The sequence below is a fragment of the Cucumis sativus genome, chromosome 3 (genome assembly GCF_000004075.3).
Source record: "Cucumis sativus cultivar 9930 chromosome 3, Cucumber_9930_V3, whole genome shotgun sequence".
Lineage (NCBI taxonomy): Eukaryota > Viridiplantae > Streptophyta > Magnoliopsida > Cucurbitales > Cucurbitaceae > Cucumis > Cucumis sativus.
This window is the reverse complement of record NC_026657.2, coordinates 13,327,581-13,345,692: the sequence shown is the minus strand read 5'-3', so window position 1 is coordinate 13,345,692 and position 18,112 is coordinate 13,327,581. Positions and strand designations below refer to the sequence as shown.

Here is an 18,112-nt window from a genome sequence, read left to right as displayed (position 1 = left end):
TATATTGAAAATTTTAGTATGAAAGTCATGGGAGTGAGATTGAATTATCAAACTTTCAAATAATAATTAGGAGGCGTTTCGTGTAAGAAGTATTCTAAAACTGTAGTAATCACTTATGCTAAAGTGGTTGGAAGTGATTTTGACTTGGCTAAAATCACTTGCTATTGTTTAAATCACTTTTATCTAAAATAATCATGTTTGGCAATAAAATAAATTTAATTTTAAAAGATGAAATATTACTTTAAATTGATTTTTGAAATATTATTAATAAAGTGATTCTTTTTTGTTATTGTAATAGAGTCATCTCCTTCTAATTTGAGTCTAGTGTTTTAGGTAAGACTTTTGATTTACAAAGATGTGAAGACATCCAACCAATTGAGGAAATAGCAAAAGGTCATTTTTTAAGAAAATCGGGATAGAGCGAAGTGTTTTAAAGATACAGAAACCAATACTTGAACTTTATGACTGAAAATTAGAGGTAATTTATTTAAGATATTTCTAAACAACTTTGTAAAAGGAAGTTTTCTCATTGGAGAGAATTTTTAGTTATTAACCTCCAAAATTTGTATTAGGTTCTAGATGGAAATCATGTCATCTAGGCAAGTTTGGGTGTGAGCTGAGCATCAGGACGCAAAAGGCTATGTTGTACATAAAAAGAAATTAAAGATGTTAGTTGGACGTTTGGTGATTATATGCCAGGGCCACACAACCAACCATGCGTGTATGCAACATGGCAAGTGGCCAAGCCTGTCGTCCATGCTTGTATGCCGACCGTGCCAAAATGCCATTTTTAGGGCATTTTTTTTTTATACTTTTGTAACTTTTAGTAAAGTTTGGATATTTTCTGATCCTAAGGGATTAATTTGGATTTAATCATATCATTGTTTTAGGTCAAGAGGAAATTGGACCGAGGACTTGGCTAATATCTGTACGTGACAAAACAAATTTCAAATAGATGTATTTACTAGCCCAAAAGTTTTAACATACTTGAGTTTGATATGATTTACGAGTTATTTCTAAAGCATGTGAGGTATTTAAATTATTTGATAAGCATGTGTTTGTTGAGGTGTATGTTTGGCTACTAAGAGGAAATAGAACTGATTTATGAGCATTTTAGTTTATAAATGTATTTGATAAGCATGACTTATGGTTATGAGGTTTTCTAAATGCAAAAGATTTCTTAAACATGGTGGGTTATTGTTTTTAATAAAGGTTTGAGATTTAAAATATGTTTTAGTCTATACCAAGTTATCTTTACAGCCCTACGAGGTAAGACATTATGCGTAGAGAAATTTGTAGGTAGGGACACATATCTCTAAGGATTTGAGGTGGGGACACTTATCTTTGAGGTTGAATTAGGGAAGCCCATCTCTGAGGCTGGTTCGATAATATTGATCTTACTCTACTATCGTGGATGAGGTTTGGATTTGGTATTGATTTAGCTCTGTTATCTTCTAAGGATTTGATTCTTGAGTTATAGACAAAGAAAAGCTGGTGTTTGAGGAATTGTCGTAAAACGTTTGATGAAATAAATTATTTAAATGTTTACTGAGTTTATAGCTTAAATGTTTTATATGTTGGATTTTATGTCCTAAAACTCGTAATTTGTAGTTTAAAATTATATTCTATTCAATAAAGTGGTTGTTGAGGATTTATTAGTGAAAATAAAATACTATAATCTTGAATCCAATAAACTAAGGTCGTGAGGCTATCTAGTGTAAACTTGAACTTTATGTAGAGTGGCGTAAACGTGATCAAGTTCGAGTATATAGCCCAAATGATCTATAGTATATGAATAAGGTTGAGTGTCTTATTCTGAAAACACTATGGATGCAGCTCGCTATGTAGTTAGTATAAATAATGATGTGATCCTGAATCGTTCATGGAGAGACATGAAAGTGTAGGCATCCTATGTAAAGAGTTTACATAAGATCGGAATCAAGAAATAATCATTTTTAAGTTATAACACTGTTAAGTGTATAAAACTGACTATTTTGATTATAGATGACCTAGGTAACTTAATCTTAGTTCTGAGTTAACTATGAACTTTTGTTCATACAAAATTATCCTTAGATTTGCATAGGTGAGGGTAGCTTAACGGCGCTGACCCAACAAGCCTCCATTTCAGGGGTAAGACCGAGTGGATCGCTAGGGACATAGGATGCAAGACGGAATTCACTCCTATTAGTTTTAGGGTTAGTGGATATGTTGTTCCCATAAGAACTGAATCCAAGTTTTGAACAAGAGGCTCACCCTCTTATTGGTTCGGAAGGGATTCAATTTGTAGGTTAAACTTTAAACAAAAAATTTTACTATAGCTTGTAAATACCTTAATTTATTTTGTTATTTTAAAAAACGACTCAAAACCGTAAATATTTGTTAAGTGTTCTACTTGTGATCATTTTCCTTTGTTAAACGGCGAAAAGATATCTTTTTATGAAGAAAATTCCTATTGGGTCCCTCCTGCGGTTGGAAGAATCTCTCTTATTTCTCCTTCTCCCGCTACATTCGAAGAGCACAAACTTTGGTTCTCTCAATCCATTTTTCGTTATAAATAATCTGTTGTTTGTTGATTTGGGTTACTGTAAGTTATCAAATGTTCTTTTAGAAATGTAAATGGAATTTTAATAACACTCCATCTCTTGCTTCCTCTTTCAGAAAACAGAAGGACGAGAAAAAGAAGGCTTATACTGTTTGTTTCTTCTATCGCACAAATTCTATTCCCATTTTTGTAAGTATTCTTGTTTCCTTTTTATTTTTTTTCCTCTTGCATTTAATCTTAACTCACATCCTGTTCGTAAGTTTTTGTCTGCAACGTGTTTGTTCAATTGTCAATCATGGTGCTGCTTGTTTGAAGGTTACTGACATTGTATTTTTTTTTTTGTGCATTTTCGTTAATTTTAAACTTTTCTTGATCTGGGTTGCCGTTTTCTTGAATTTCTTTGGTTTTGCTTTCTGGGTTTTTGTTTTTGTTTGGTATGCCAGTGTCGGTCTCTTCCTATGTTGTGTCGTGTGTGTGTTCTTTGAGTTTTTATACCTTTTGATCTTATTGATTTGCCTTGACGTGTTGCTTGGTGTTTTTGGTGTTTTGAATGCCATTTTTTCTTTCATTCTTACATTTTTATAATGAGATGAGGTGATGCCAAAGCTTGAAGAAGCTAACACGCCTTTAATAATGTTTTTATGCTCACTCTTAAACAATGAATGATGAGTTCAAACATCTGAATCGGTTCAGAGGTTTTAGAAACTACTTTCTTTGGGGAAAAATAAGAGTTAAAGTTCGTGGCCTATAGGAACTACTTTTATTTTTTGTTTGTTTGGTTTTTTTTTTTTTTTTGAAGTCTTTGTCTATTCACAAGTATTTTAAATTATTAAGGGCCATTTGATCTTTTTGGTTTTTGAAATTTATGCTTGTTTCTTCCAATTATCTTACTTGTTTTTCTTTAAAATAAAACAATTGAGTTCTTTGTTAAATTCCAAAAACAAAAGCTACTTTTTTTTTTTATTTTGAAACTTGACTTGGGTTTTACAACTGTAATAGAAAATTGATAACAAAATAAAGGAACCTATAGGTGGAAGTTGTGTTTATAAGCTTAAATTTAAACCAAATGGTTATCAAACAAGACCTAAGTTCTCAACCTTAGGTCTTCCAAATGAGATAAGTTGTGTTTCTTCCAAATGAGATAAGTTTTCAACCTTAGGTTTGAAACTCGAACTTTGGAGGGTGCCTCCAAACATCTCCAAGGCCTTTTCATTGGAGTTAATGAACTTGTACTTAGAGCATTGATGTAACTTTTCGAGTATCAATGAAAAGTTTGTCTCTTTTTCCTAAAAAAGATAACTTAAAAGGATAACTGATATGGAATGTTTGGTTTTTCAGTTGTCTGGAGTGCTATATTACATGTTCTTGCTTGTTTGTCAAACTAAGATCTATTTTATTGATTAAAGGGACTTCTTTCCTCTTGGAATTAGTTTTTTAATTGCTCCTCTATCTTAACTTAGGAAAATAGGGTGGGACATAAACATCTATAATTCTTAGTTCTTATGTTGGACCTATAGCATTATGCTCAAAATAAACTTCCCAAAAGAATAAACAGTTGCAACTTTTCTACAGCAGTTGAAGTTTCTAAGGGCCCAAAAAGGTGAAAAGCTCCAAGGGCCCAAACCTTTAGTTTCTTTACTTCCTGAACAATTGGATGGAGTTTGCCCACTCTAAAGCCAATTTTAGAAAAACAACGATTTTAAATAAGTATTTTTCTTTTACCTAGAAATTCATCTCCAAGAATCTCATCATTCCATGGGATTTAAATTCCAGGAGTTTCAAAGTTTCTATTTTTTCTCTATTTTCTGCTAATATGTATGAATATATTATGCTGGGAAACAATCTGAATTCCAATGGATGTTGATCGCTGCAGCAACAAAACTGACCTACATAGTGGTATATTTTATTTGGCTTGTTTTATATTACTTTATTGACATTCTTATCAATATCTACTGGGTCATTGAAGAATGGGAGATCATTTTGGGCTGTTGGTGGATCAGTTGCTCACTGAATCAAACCTTGAAGCTACTATTGAGAGAAAAAACAGAATTTGTCACCCTATGGCCTCAACAAATGCAAATGCAGATAATATGATATCTTCGTCAAACATTGATGTCGAATCTGTGTCACCTTCAAGTATTGTTCAGTGCAGAATTTGTCATGATGAGGATGATGGCTCAAAAATGGAGACACCATGCTCTTGCTGTGGCAGCTTGAAGGTTAGATTTAGTCTAGTCAATGCTAACTAGTTTTACTATGTACTCAGATAGCTATTTTTGTAATCCCTCTTTTCCAAACTGTATGGCTGGCTATAAACTGCTTTCAACAATGTTCCTGTCAACTTTTGCTGCATTCAATCTAGTATCCAAATTTATCTTCTTCTCCAAATCTTTTCCCTGCATATTATAATATGCTATAAAACACTTGCTAAGTTAGGTACCCTATTAAGTAGTATAAATGTACATGTTACTGGACTGAAAAGAGTAGGATCAGATTCCTGCATGGATAAAGCATCCTGTGCTATTCTTGGTTTCCTTTCCCTTTCCAAACCTTATTCCTTTCATGTGTTAATTTAGTTGGTTCACCTTGATAATTAGCTTCCAATTAGTGTTGATAATTGCAGTATGCTCATCGCAAGTGCATCCAGCGGTGGTGCAATGAGAAAGGCGATACAATCTGTGAGATTTGCCACCAGGTCTGTCATTTTTATTTTTTTTGTTTTTAATTGTTGTTACTGCATGGCTAAATTTACGTTAGTAAGGAGTATTTTTTCTTGTACTGTAGGACTTTAAGCCAGGGTATACCTCACCTCCCCCTGTATTTTATTATGGAGATATTAATTCACCAATACATTTCAGGTTATCCATTTACCACTCATTCATAATGCATTTCATTTCACATGCAATTTCTCTAGTATATGTTATTATTCAAATCTCGTTCATTCATTTTATATAACAGTGCTATCATTGAATTTTGTGGTCTTAGGGGAAGTTGGGAGATGTCTAGACTGAACCTGCATGTACCTGCAGGTATGCCTGACCACGAGTATCTTGATTCTGACTTTGATGATTTTTTCGCTCCCTCTCCAAGAAGCATATTGTGCTGCCGTGTGGTTGCAGTAATTGTATTCCCTACCTCTTCATTTTATTTCATTTCAGTTTCCTTATTTACAAATTTAAGCGGCTCGATAATTGGCTTTGGTTTCTGCAGAAGCAGATTGAAAAGTATTAAGGTTTTTTATTTTTGCTAATTGAAAAGTATTATGATGAATTTTTGTATAGAAATTAAATTTTATTCTTTGAACTTTCTATAAAGACCAAAATTTTTAATGAATTATTGAGATACATTTTTTTTCATTACCTGAATATGTGTGCATGGACAAGTGTTTTTCTCATTACCTGAATATGTGTGGGGTCGTCAAATATTAATGAAAATAAAGTACATAGTATTTATTCTAAGTTTAGGAGATGCAATATAATATTAAAGTTGATGGATAGAGAAATATAACATTTTGAAGCAAGGATGAGAATGAAACGAGAATCAAATCACTTAACTAAATAGGATTTAAACTTGTGGTCTCCTTGCTCATATTTGTACCATTAAGACAATTGGATTGACCAACAATCACCTGTTTGAAACTTCTAATCATATCTGTATATATGTAGTTTATTGCTCTTCTCGTTTTACGCCATACTCTACCAATTGTAATTAGTGGTGCTGGAGGGTATTCATGGACATTGTTAATGGTAAGATTGTTTCTCGGTTTTCCTTCATCTACTTTTTTATCCCTTGGCCCTTTTCTATTGTTGAGACCAGTGAAGAACCAAAAGTTCGTGTGCTGTATATTTCAGTTGCTGATCTTGAGAATTGTTGGGATTCTTCTACCAATATACGTCATGGTTAAGGCATTTACTTACATTCAACGACGGCATCGTTATCAGGTTAGTGATGCAGTCTATTTCTAGATTTGTTTTGAACAACATTTCATCGTATGAACTGTGCGGATTTTCAATGGGGTTCATGCAAATTAGGGTAGATATGAATTTTGTTGGCCATTGTGTTAAACCTTGTTCTTTTGTTTAACCATGTTTCTAATTATAATCACTATATTTTGGTTTAATATAGTTTTAGTGCATATAAGCTACCCTGACATGATCATAGTCTACTTGAAATAGTTTAAGTTTAACTAGTTAAGACATATGTCATCGACTAGAAGTCAGGGTTCAAATTGTCTCTTCCAAATAAATAAAAACTGATCACCCATGATTTGGAAAAGAAATATCATGGTAAGCACCTGAGTCCATGAATATTATACAGCAAAAAGAAAAGAGGTTAGAATAAATGCCTTTTTAGTTCCTTTTGGTTGTGAAGGTTCAAAACCTTAACAAGTAGCCTTGAAGTTTTTGAAATGCTTCAAAATACCAAACTTTCAAGGAAAAATCAATGATTGGCAAAAAAGTGTCAGTGTGCCACTGGGTCTGTGTACTTTTTTTGGTACAACTTTTGTGAAAAGTAAACGATTATCAAAAAAGAATAGTAATCAAAAGAAAAGAGTGTCACTGGGTCCATCAATTGTACTTTTTTTCACTCTTCAATAATAAGCTTTATGTTTCTTAAGAGGAAAAGAAGTTATGACTGTACTGTCCTATATCAGAACACCAACCATGATAAACATATGGAGAGTGCATATCTCTGAAAATTGGTTCTAGTTATTTGTTTACATATATCGAATACTACATTTGAACCTTCTCATATTGTTTTGTTAGGCTCCCCGTCTTCAACTCACAACATTAGGTGACAATAGTGAATCGACAAACCATTCTCAATCGCACTTAATCCACTTGAGATAACAGTACATTGGCCTGGTCCCTCGTATAGTGGAAACGATGAGATGGAAAATGGCTGGATAAATTGCGTAGGTCACCAAACGCCTTTCACTGTGAGGAAGTTGTGAGTGACAAGCTGTTTATGGTTCTTGCAGCAAGACGATCACGACCAACCGATTATTTTCTCAAATGAAGTTCACATCTGTGCAGAAGCAGCAGTAAGTTATTTGGTTAAAATCTAACTTTTTATTCCATGTAATCGTTGGCTCACTGTTTAATGTATAAAGTGTGTAATCGTTAGAAAGTTTGGATTTGATTTGTATAAAATCAGTATTGCTTTCAAGGATGGATATGTGTTTATTAGTTTTTTTTTTCTCCTTTTTTAATTTTTTTAAATGGTGTGTTTATTTATTGATGGCTGCCAACTTTGCTCTTAAATCTGTTGTGAAAGATTTTAGATTAATTATTTGCTTATGAAATATCAAAACATTTTGAAAGAATTGTATGGAAAATCTTAAGTGTATAACATAGCAAAACAAAATGAAAAAAAATCAAATTTACTAGTCAAAATAGAGACATTAATACAAAATAGAAACATTAATAGTGAAACTCAATATATCTCAACTAAAAGGTTAATGATTAAAATCTTTACTCTTAAAAAAAAATTAAAAGAAATTAAAGGAAGTTTACACAGATGATCTCTTTCCAGGGACTTAATGAAAAGCATGCGAGGCCCTAATAATTCCATGAAGTTTTGTTCCTTCCACTGCGCTTCTTCCATCTTTTTTCCTTACCAAATCTGCATTGTTTCTCATTTTCTTCTTTGTGTTTGATTCTTGTTCTTCCACTCTCTCTTGCTTCTTCTTCTTACTCTAATTCACATTCTAGCTTCCATCTTTGATTTGAGAGGAGAAGAAGAATAATGAAAAGGAGGACCATAAACAAAAGAACATATTGCAAATTTGTAACATTCCAAAATTCAAGGTAATTTCTAATTTAATTAGCTTGGATGTTGTATATATTCTTAGCAGATTTGCCTTTTCAATCATTTTTCTAATGAAAGTGGTTTTCATTATTGTTATGATTGTTTATTTGTTTTAAAAGGTAGGGTTTGTTAGGGTAACGTGCAATTGAATAAAAGAGAGTAGAAATTAGGAAATTTCCTTCTTCTTCCTCACGCTGAACGACGCTCACTATTGCTTCTGGCCGTTCAACTCCCTCCCACGACACCACGTCCAGCCGCTTCGCCCACACGCCGCCGACCGTCTGTCAAGTAGCCGTGAGCGACGACGTCTCCACGCTGTGAGCCGCGCCATCTCTTTCTCCGGGCCGCACGCCGTGAGCGAGCCGAGCTTCTCCTCCAACGCCGAGCCCCGCTGCGCCGATCTTCCCTCTGTCCAATCTCCTCCCCGGTGGGTTTTGGGTGAGTTTTTCGGCAATTAGTGAAGTCTTGTTTTGGGTTTCACCACCCATTACAGAACTAAATTTAAGGATAATTTGAGGGTTAAAGTTGGGGCTTTTCCTTGGTCTGAAGGTTCCCTTTGGAGAAGTTCTTGAATCGATTTGTGGTTTTCCATCCAGGTTGTGAAGTGAAAATTTTGGGTAAGCATTTGGAGGAGTAAACTGGGTTTAATCAATAATTTTGTTTGTCCAAAACTATTAATTTAATTTTAGTTATGTACAGGTTGAATTTTGGATTTCCAATTGCAATCATAATTTTCTCGCTCGAGCTTCGACCTGAACAGTGAACCTAACTTTATGATTGATAATTGATATGTGTGCTTCGACTGAAGTTAACCTAACCTTATGATTGATATGTGTGCTCCTACGGAACCATCAACTCTAAAGAATTGTTACAAAGAATGAAGTGAATTTTGATGAGGAATTGAAGAAATGTCTTTGGAATTATATTTGATAACTTAAATTTAGTATGCAATATCCATAATTGAGAAATTAGGGGTATTACTTAATAAGGTTTAATGTCAATCTTGCCTAATCAAAATTTGATTTGAATCTCATTGTTCTTACACTAAGTACTCTACTTGAAAATTAATCATGGAAATCAAGCAATTAATTGACCAAGAATTATGGTTTTTCAAGGCATTTTTTATGAAAACAGTGCCCAATGCCTTTTACTGCTATAATTCTTCAAGGATCTCTACAGTTTGTTAATTGAATTTTTGAAGAATAATTTCTCCTCACAATTGCACTTGAATTTAGTTTCTTGAATGTCTTTTACTTCACAAGATTGCATTCCCATAATTTCTTCTTGTGTTAAAAGTTATTAATCAATTCTTTCTTGAGATTTATATTTCAAGAATTTTTTACTGAATTCTCTTGAATATTCTAATTGCATTCCTTTATGCACAATCATAAGTCTTTCGTTCAATATCTCGAATCTTTATATCTATTTTACATTATCAATTCAATCTTTTTAATGTCCTACCAAAAAGAGCTTTCAAACTACAGGATTTCAAGTGATCATCCATGTTTTTTAGGTTTTATTTCATTTTTACTTAATAAAATGGTTAGATCTTGCATTGTTTTTATTTTTTTATTATTCTTTTAAAAGTGTTTTCAATTGATGACGACCGTACTTAATTTAGAAAAGTTGGTGGTTACAAAATCATTGACTTAAAAAAATGCAGATTGAGAGGGAGAAGAAGCAAAAAATTAGAGAAATTTTCTTAATTTCACAAGAGATGACGTATACAAAATGCTAAATAAGCGTTTATTTTAAAAAACTTAGATCAAATTTAATTAGGTCTTCCATTTTGAGCTATCCATGTCATTTTTCCACTAATGTGTATTATATTATTTAAAACTAAATCTAAGTCCGTCCATGCAAAGCATATTTTTCAACTCATAAAAGATTTTTATTCTTTCCAATCTTTTTAGGTTTTGATATGCTTTTTTTAGTAAAAGAAAAAAAGAAAAGAAAAAGAGTCAAATTCACTATTTTGTTCAAAGTGCATGTGAAATTGCCGTTTACATTGAGGAATAGAAAGTTTTTTCAAACAAACAAACAAGAAAGGGTTTAAAAATTTTAAAATTAAAATTAAAATTAAAATAAAGAAACAAAACAAAACAAATAATTTGGATCTGCCGTTCTTCGAGCAGATTAGATCCGGAGATTCGAAAATTCTTCGTTCTTCGTCCTAATTTCCCCCATCGCCATTTTCGCAGCTTCGAAGGTAATTTTACTTTTTCAATCCTCTTTTTCGCTCTCCATTACAATATGTTTCACACTAAATTTTTTTTTTCTTCTTCTTCTATATTCTCTGGATCTGATTATTCTCTATCCGTTTCTCTCTTATTTTCTTTTCCTATCTTGTTGATATATTAATTTTTTGATGCATTTATGATTCTGATTTAATTCAATTAAGAAATTTTGGGAATTAAAAATGATCTTTGTCATCTCTGTTTCCGAGAAATGAAATATAATGTGGTATATCGTTGGATTGTGTCTGGTTTAGCTGTATGTCAAGTTGTTGCTTGGAAACTAGTAACAGCATCCTGTTGTTCTTAGTTTTAAAGTTGATTAGGTAGTATTCAAGATTAATATGGTGGTACGGTGGGTGGAAACGTGGATCCATGGAGAGGGGAGTGAACAATGTAGTTGGAACTGGAAGTTCATAACTTAGGTATTTGGAATCTGCATCTATTGAAATAAGAATAATGAAATCTACGTAAGTTCTTTTGTTATTATTATATGTTGCTGTGCATTTCACTTTCCTTATTATTATCTTTGGTTCTTTTAATGTTGTGTGGGTGTGAGTGAGAGCTTAAGGAAGGTTGACTGGTAGATCTTTCTGTTTCTGATATTGGATGGTATGATTTCTATGGATGAAGTATTGTCATATTATGTCTATGATTTCTGTTTGTCGACTAAAAAGTGGGTTGGTTCCATTTCAGAGAAATGGTTGCCCATCTATAAATTGGAGCTAGCTCTTATATTGGTATTTCAGTGAAAGATACTGCCAGTTCATTTGCTTCTGACTTATAACCAGTCAACCTGCAGGCTGCAATTTTATAATTATTGGCGTTGCTGCTTACCTGAGCTTTTCTAGTTAATCATGTCTGAGCATATCAAAGAGGCCGAACGAGTGGGTGGAGATGGACATGTTGGATCTGAAGAATCTATGTCGTCATCTCGTAAAGAGGTTTGCAACTTCATAAATTATATTTAAATTTTTTATAAGAACGTCTAGATTTTTATTACAAAGTTATCAATTTGAAATTGGTGGCTAATTTTCACAACAGGAGGAAGTTATAAAGAAAAAATATGGAGGAATTGTTCCCAAGAAGCCACCACTCATTTCTAAGGTACTTTTCTCTTGTAAAAAATTATGTATTCTTGAGATCATGCATCCTTTCACATATGTGTCTAAAGCTTTTGAATCCCAACTTCAGGATCATGAACGTGCTTATTTTGATTCTGCTGATTGGGCATTGGGAAAGGTAGTTGTATTAGAAACTTATATCAATATGCCATTTTTACTTGATTTTGAATAATTTTGCATAGCTATACTAATCAACTAATTTATCATTCTTAATTTATCCGATTGTAGCAAGGAGTTGAGAAGCCGAAAGGACCTTTAGAAGCTCTTCGGCCGAAATTACAGGTTAAAGAATATATCTATATATATATTGAACAAGAAATATACTCTTCATTATGTCATGCATATGGTCTTCATCTCAACTAGAGACAACCTTTGATATTATTTTAGGGTAGAGATTTTGAGTGATAACATGTGCTGAAGAGAGTGCTTCTCCATCTCAAAATTTAGACCTTGGCTTGACCTTTTGAATAAAAGTTTAAGGCATAACAATTCTTTTCCATTTTGTTTTCAATTTTCTAATTTTAGTATCTAGTTTAATATTAGAATATCAGACCATTTTTCCATAAAGGCAAAAGGAGGAAAAAAATTGGTTGGCAAAAGCATAAACTAGGGAGAGTTGTTTTTGGGTGAAAGAAAGTATATGTTTGAAAAAAAAAATACATGAAAGACTATGAAACTAGGGATAAGCGCTAACATGAGCTCATCTTAATTGATATCTGTATCTTTCCAAGGACAAGAGATCCCGGATTCAAATCCCCCTACCCAAGTTGTACTTAATAAGACATTTTCTAAAAAAACAAAGGATAAGCAAGAGGAGGTTTTTGGATAGAGATGTGTTAAAAACAAGTCTGTCAAAGCCTACATAGAGAGAAACAAACAAGTAAAAGATATATATTGCGACTAAATTTGAACATTTGAAAGTACGGAATGAATTGAAAGCATCATGTTACCAAATCCACCAATTCCCAATCAATTACTGTGACACCATATAGGTTCCCAAGAAAAGAAAAGTTTTCCAAGAAGTTATAGGTGAATAAGCTTGAGTAATCAAATCAGACAATATGATTGAAAAGGTCGAAAATAAATAGCAGACGTGGCTTAATCCTGGGAAGGATGGTGCTGTGATTACCAAATGCGTTAGTATGTTAATTTGTCAAGGCATCTGTATGATTATTGGGAAATAATTTGTTTTGTAATTTCCTTTTTATTGCCCGTTCTTTTGTTAATTCTATCATCAGAAAGGACTAATGCGATTTCAATTTTTTTTTTTCTTCCGTAGCCAACACAACAGCAAACACGGTACAGGAAGTCTCCTTGTGCTCCATCAGATGGCGAAGGTATGCCTTCTATTGAAGCTTTAGTTGAAACTAACCAACCTCAAATAGATATTTAAACTTTCAAGATTGTGTTTATCTAGTCCTTAAAACTGTAATTAATCTGCTTACACGTATTTGTCATTAATCGTGCTTGCGGAAAAAAAAAAACACTAATATGTATTTGTCATTAGGTTTGTAGTTTAACACGTTTACCTGGCCTGCCCATGGTATTATATGATAGCTACGTTGCCTCAGATTTCAAACAATTCCAAGTGATTGTTGACGTCAATAGTTAATCACAAATATCTATTAAACATAAAATTGAAAGTTATTAAAAGCTTTTTAAAGTTTAGAGATTAAACACAATAATTCTATTATTTCAAAGACCTTTAAAAACTTTTGAAACTAAAAATAATTCAATATATACAAATCTTGACAGTTCAAAGACCGAACTTATTACTTATCCGATAAAATGAGAAGTTGTTCGTTCATTGTCAGCAACTCTAATATATGTTTTATTCTATTCATGCAGATGGCGGAACTGCTCAAAATGAATATGCAACTTCGAATGAATGAATAACAGTTGCCGCTTGTGCTTTGTTGTATCTCACTGTTGTTGAATGCCTGTCTAGGTATGAGCAATTTTCTTTTGTTTTTTAGAATGTAATTGCTCAGGTTGGAGATTTGTTATTGTGCTTACATTAAGAATATCTACTGTATGGAGAATGGTAACTAGATTGATCTATTTCATATTTTCCATTGATCACAGTCGACATATTATGACTTATTTTATAAGTCAAATCTAAAAGTGTTGTATTAGATCTTTGAAATGTTGTGTATTCTAGACCATGTACCTTCATCTTGCCACCCTTAAAAGTTCAATATTTGAAGATTTTAAAAACTATCTGATCTTTTATATCTAATGCAACCTTTGACATTCAATTTTATCTAATAAAGTTTAATATCTAAATTTGTAATTTTGAGTCTAAATTTGAATTTTAACCTAAAAAGATTTTTAAAAAAATAGTTAAATGATGGTGACTCCGCAAATAAAATTTATAGTTTAGCCTAAAAAGATTTAATATCTAACGGGTGGTCACATTGTTGGTTAAATTTTGCTGATTTAACATTGGGCTAATGAGAGGAATAGCAAATTATAAATTTTCATTTGAAAATATCACAAATTGATTTAATATATTTAGAAATAGTAAAATGATTAAATTAATAATTAATTAACAATAAAATTTTGCTGATTTAACATTGGGCTAATGAGAGGAATAGCAAATTATAAATTTTCATTTGAAAATATCACAAATTGATTTAATATATTTAGAAATAGTAAAATGATTAAATTAATAATTAATTAACAATAAAATTTTGCTGATTTAACATTGGGCTAATGAGAGGAATAGCAAATTATAAATTTTCATTTGAAAATATCACAAATTGATTTAATATATTTAGAAATAGTAAAATGATTAAATTAATAATTAATTAACAACTTGTAAATGTCATTAACACCCTTTAGCTCCAATAAATTATATTTATACAAATTTTTTTGCAAATTTTTTAAATTAGTATAAAATGAAATAGATTCAAGTTAAATCTTAACAAACAATTAAAGAATTAACTAAAGAGGAAATAGAACCACCACAGACGTTTAGGATCTGAATTGAGATCAAATCTTGTTTTGAAATCACAGTGAAATATATAAAAATGGCTAAATTCAATATAATAACAATAAGGTTAATTTACGTACATAGAATAAAATATGAAGGTTAATTTACATAACAAAATGCAAAAATAATTACAATTAGTATAAAAAAAGCCATGAAGCCTGCTTACAACCCGTAAAAGAAAACGTTTTTTCATAAATTTCATATTTATTCTTTTTTGTTTTGAATTTCGCTCGACAAGTATTGAATTTTTCCGCATCTTTTTCATATTATTACCCCTCATTCTTCGTATTTCCACTTTTTCTTCTTCGAGATTTCATCTCCCTTTTTAAAATTTCTTCATTGTTCATCATTTCTCATATTTTTTTCTTCTTCTTTTTCACTACACTATCGTGACAAAAATCTAAATGATCAGTTGTCTATCCCAGATAGACAAAGAGAAACAGATAAGTGACAGATATAAACATCATATATCAAGATTGTTTAGATATGGTACAAGATCATGTACCGAGATCGTTTTGGATATTAGTACATGATAGATTCAAAATGATCGTTTATTAAGATCTAAATGGTTGTGTATCAATATCTAAACGATTTTTAGATTATATTATATTATTGTTTAAATTAGAAGCCCTTTCGCTTGCACGTATGTAGCCGATTAATCGCGGGTATTTTTGTTATTTCACCTGGAGTTGTGAGCTTTTTTCTTTTTCAAAATTATTCTATACGGTTTAATATAAATCAAATGTAAAATTATAAAGAAAAATTTGAATGAGATTGTTGAATAAGAAATTTTGGCCAATTAAATCGCACCACGTCATCACACCAAAATGATAATATTCATAATTTAATTGGGTTTGGGTAGTCAAGTTTTCTCATATTCAACATAATTCAAACCCTCGATGTAAAAATTAGGCTAGGATAATAGGCGCAAGCCAAGTTCAGCCGGAAAATGGGCTCAAGTTCAAATCCAACAGGTAAAATTGGCCCAGACCCAAATCTATGTAAGGCCCATGAAAATTCTCTATAAATAGAGAGCTTCTCATCCATTTTGAAGATCTTTAGTTGAAGGGAGAATTGAAGCTCATCCACGTCTTCATAAAGATTGAAGATTTGGAAGACTAAATTTTTCTTGGATTCGAGAAGATCGAAGCTCAAATTGACTTGCAACTATATCTTTCTAAAGACCGAATATCAAGAAGTTATAAGTTTTAATTTGTATTCGAGAGAAAACATCAAAGGAGTACATATTAGGGATTGTATCCACAACACCATATAAATCAATATACAAAGTTCAATTCCACAAATTACATTTTTCTGAAAGTCTTATGTGAACAAAGTTCAATTCCACAAATTACATTTCTCTGAAAGTCTCATGTGAACAATTTGGCACGCGCAGTGGGTCCATCTCTACCTTTCATCTATTTCTCTTTTGAAAAACATCTAAAGAAATCATGACATCTCAAGGCAATACTTCCAAAGCTTTAAGCGACATCGAAAAACAGGAAAACTGAATCATATGAGGAAATGTCATCCTTTGAGGTCGCAAAGAACATTTGGAAACAATTGTCCAAGTCACCAAAAGGTGGAATTATAATCAAAGAAAATAATGTGAATGATGAAAAAATTTCGTCATCTGAATGCTCAAATGAGGAGATGCCTCATCCAAATATAATGTCAGTTATGATGACCATGGATACAAGTGAAGATAGAATGACTCAGCTAGAAAAGAAGATCTACATGCTCATGAAGGTCGTTGAAGAAAGGGATGACTAGATTGCATCGTTGAAGAATCACATCAAGAGTGGTAACGCTGCTGAATCAAGTCACACACATACCATCAAGAATATTAACAATTGAAAGGCAATTATGCAGGAAAGTCAACTTCAATTGCATCATTGCTTGTCCAGTAGTTGTAGAAGATGATTGCAAACTCCATCAAAACTCAATATGGTGAACCTGCTCAAACTTTCTCTTTGTATTCCTAACCATATATAAAGAGGATTGACAATCTGAGAATGCTGAATGGATATCAACCATCTAAGTTCCAACAGTTTGATGGAAAGGGAAACTCAAAACAATACATTGCTCATCTCATTGAAACATGTTAAACTGTTGGTACGCGAGGGGATTTGTTGGTGAAACAATTCGTTCAAACTCTTAAAGGAAATGCTTTCGACTAGTACATCTACTTGGAGCTTGAATCCATTGATAGTTGGGAGCAACTTGAGAGGGACTTTCTTAATATCTTCTACAACACCCGATGTATTGTTGACATAATGGAGTTGACAAACACTAAACAACGGAAGGGGAAGCTAGTCATCGACTAGATTAACTGATGAAGAGCTCTTAGCCTAGATTGCAAAGACAAGCTCACAAAACTGTATGCAGTGGAGATGAGCACCCGAGGCATGCATTGAGAACTCCTTTATATTTTGCAGAAAATAAAACCTCGCACGTTTGAACAATTGGCGACTCATGCACATTATATGGAGCTAAGTATCGCCAATAGAGAATGCACTAAACAGGTTTGAGCAGAGTGAATTTGATTGATTTTGAGAGCAAACAAATTGAAAAACTCGGCTGAAATTATGAGGACCTAGATTAGCAAATTTGAAGATGAAAGGTTTGTTTAAAACAATGATATTTTTAGGTGTTGATCTTGGCCGAGAAGGCCTGAGAAGGACTCTAATGATTTTTAAAAATTGTTCTATTTTTAATATGTAAAACCTAGAGTGCACCATTTTGGATAATTTCACTATATCATTGAAGTAGCTTAAAGAGAAGTGTGAAGGCGAAGCTACATACAGTTTTGGTAATTCTTTTTTGGGCGTGTGGACAGTCAATTTTGACCAGTGGCATCCCACACGCCATTCAGCCCAGAAATCAAAAGAATGATTTACTCAAAATCTGTTCATCTCTGATAACCCTATTTGGAAACATGCATGATTTCTGCTCACAATCCCCTATGGATTGATTTTAGTTGGTGGTGGCATGTATACCCTAAACCCTAAATCAATATATTTGACTGGTGATGTTATATTATCACATTATTGTAACTTATATTATAGTTGTAATTATTATTCTTAAGAAGTGAAGCTTTCATAACCGATGCTCAAGACACTATTAAACCTCACCACCACTTGTCCCTGAACACAACCTACCAGCAACATCAAACTAAGGTCATAATTATTACAAAAGGGTTACGAATTCTCACAAGAAGACATTAAACTTCACCACCTCCCAAAATTTGTTACGCGACTTCTTCACCCTTCTAAAGAGCCTATCATTTCTACAATCAAACGCCCTCCTCCGAAAACAAAGTAAAATAAACTGGCATGGCACGAAACTTTGCCTCTTTTCCTAAGTTGCGAACTGATCAGGAGCACCCCCTCAATTTGAAACTTGT

General features: G+C 32.5%; 2 protein-coding genes and 1 long non-coding RNA gene across 11 annotated transcripts; 2 read left to right on the top strand and 1 right to left on the bottom strand.

Moving 5' to 3' along the window:
- The first annotated feature begins 2,407 nt into the window (after nucleotides 1–2,407).
- Nucleotides 2,408–7,806, top strand: LOC101208390 (E3 ubiquitin-protein ligase MARCH2). 4 transcript variants are annotated; one of them, XM_031882445.1, is made up of 9 exons: nucleotides 2,408–2,527; nucleotides 2,659–2,731; nucleotides 4,509–4,761; nucleotides 5,166–5,237; nucleotides 5,327–5,400; nucleotides 5,528–5,666; nucleotides 6,208–6,288; nucleotides 6,394–6,483; nucleotides 7,309–7,806. In XM_031882445.1, exons 1-9 carry the CDS (start codon nucleotides 2,437–2,439, stop codon nucleotides 7,390–7,392), a joined length of 957 nt encoding a protein of 318 aa, XP_031738305.1. In that variant the 5' UTR covers nucleotides 2,408–2,436; the 3' UTR covers nucleotides 7,393–7,806. The 4 variants fall into 4 exon arrangements, with proteins under 4 accessions (XP_031738305.1, XP_011651201.1, XP_011651203.1 ...); XM_011652899.2 differs by having other exon boundaries at nucleotides 2,433–2,584; nucleotides 7,309–7,740; XM_011652901.2 differs by lacking the exons at nucleotides 2,408–2,527; nucleotides 2,659–2,731 and adding an exon at nucleotides 2,768–2,857 and having other exon boundaries at nucleotides 7,309–7,740.
- LOC116402688 lies at nucleotides 7,083–8,183 on the bottom strand. Its single transcript, XR_004215193.1, has 2 exons — nucleotides 8,059–8,183; nucleotides 7,083–7,570 (listed from the first exon to the last, which is right to left on the bottom strand). It is a non-coding gene; the product is annotated as an uncharacterized LOC116402688 (long non-coding RNA).
- A 2,204-nt stretch (nucleotides 8,184–10,387) lies between these two features.
- On the top strand, nucleotides 10,388–13,886 carry LOC101206373. Of its 6 annotated transcripts, none has more exons than XM_004140687.3 (7): nucleotides 10,388–10,562; nucleotides 11,390–11,531; nucleotides 11,632–11,694; nucleotides 11,782–11,829; nucleotides 11,940–11,993; nucleotides 12,991–13,048; nucleotides 13,560–13,886. In XM_004140687.3, exons 2-7 carry the CDS (start codon nucleotides 11,445–11,447, stop codon nucleotides 13,601–13,603), a joined length of 354 nt encoding a protein of 117 aa, XP_004140735.1. In that variant the 5' UTR covers nucleotides 10,388–10,562; nucleotides 11,390–11,444; the 3' UTR covers nucleotides 13,604–13,886. The 6 variants fall into 6 exon arrangements, with proteins under 6 accessions (XP_004140735.1, XP_011651199.1, XP_031738309.1 ...); XM_011652897.2 differs by having other exon boundaries at nucleotides 11,379–11,531; XM_031882450.1 differs by having other exon boundaries at nucleotides 10,412–10,562; nucleotides 11,284–11,531.
- Nucleotides 13,887–18,112: the final 4,226 nt, after the last annotated feature.

What these genes read in the sequence shown, in the direction of transcription:
- LOC101208390 (XM_031882445.1), top strand. Translation starts at nt 2,437, where the DNA reads ATGAAGAAAATTCCTATTGGGTCCCTCCTGCGGTTGGAAGAATCTCTC. An exon ending in GCCGTGTGGTTGCAGTAATT is followed by an intron (nt 5,667 to 6,207) that starts GTATTCCCTACC and finishes GTATATATGTAG; the next exon opens with TTTATTGCTCTTCTCGTTTT. An exon ending in ATTCATGGACATTGTTAATG is followed by an intron (nt 6,289 to 6,393) that starts GTAAGATTGTTT and finishes TGTATATTTCAG; the next exon opens with TTGCTGATCTTGAGAATTGT.
- LOC101206373 (XM_031882449.1), top strand. Translation starts at nt 11,445, where the DNA reads ATGTCTGAGCATATCAAAGAGGCCGAACGAGTGGGTGGAGATGGACAT. An exon ending in TGTCGTCATCTCGTAAAGAG is followed by an intron (nt 11,532 to 11,631) that starts GTTTGCAACTTC and finishes TTTTCACAACAG; the next exon opens with GAGGAAGTTATAAAGAAAAA. An exon ending in CTCTTCGGCCGAAATTACAG is followed by an intron (nt 11,994 to 12,990) that starts GTTAAAGAATAT and finishes TTTCTTCCGTAG; the next exon opens with CCAACACAACAGCAAACACG.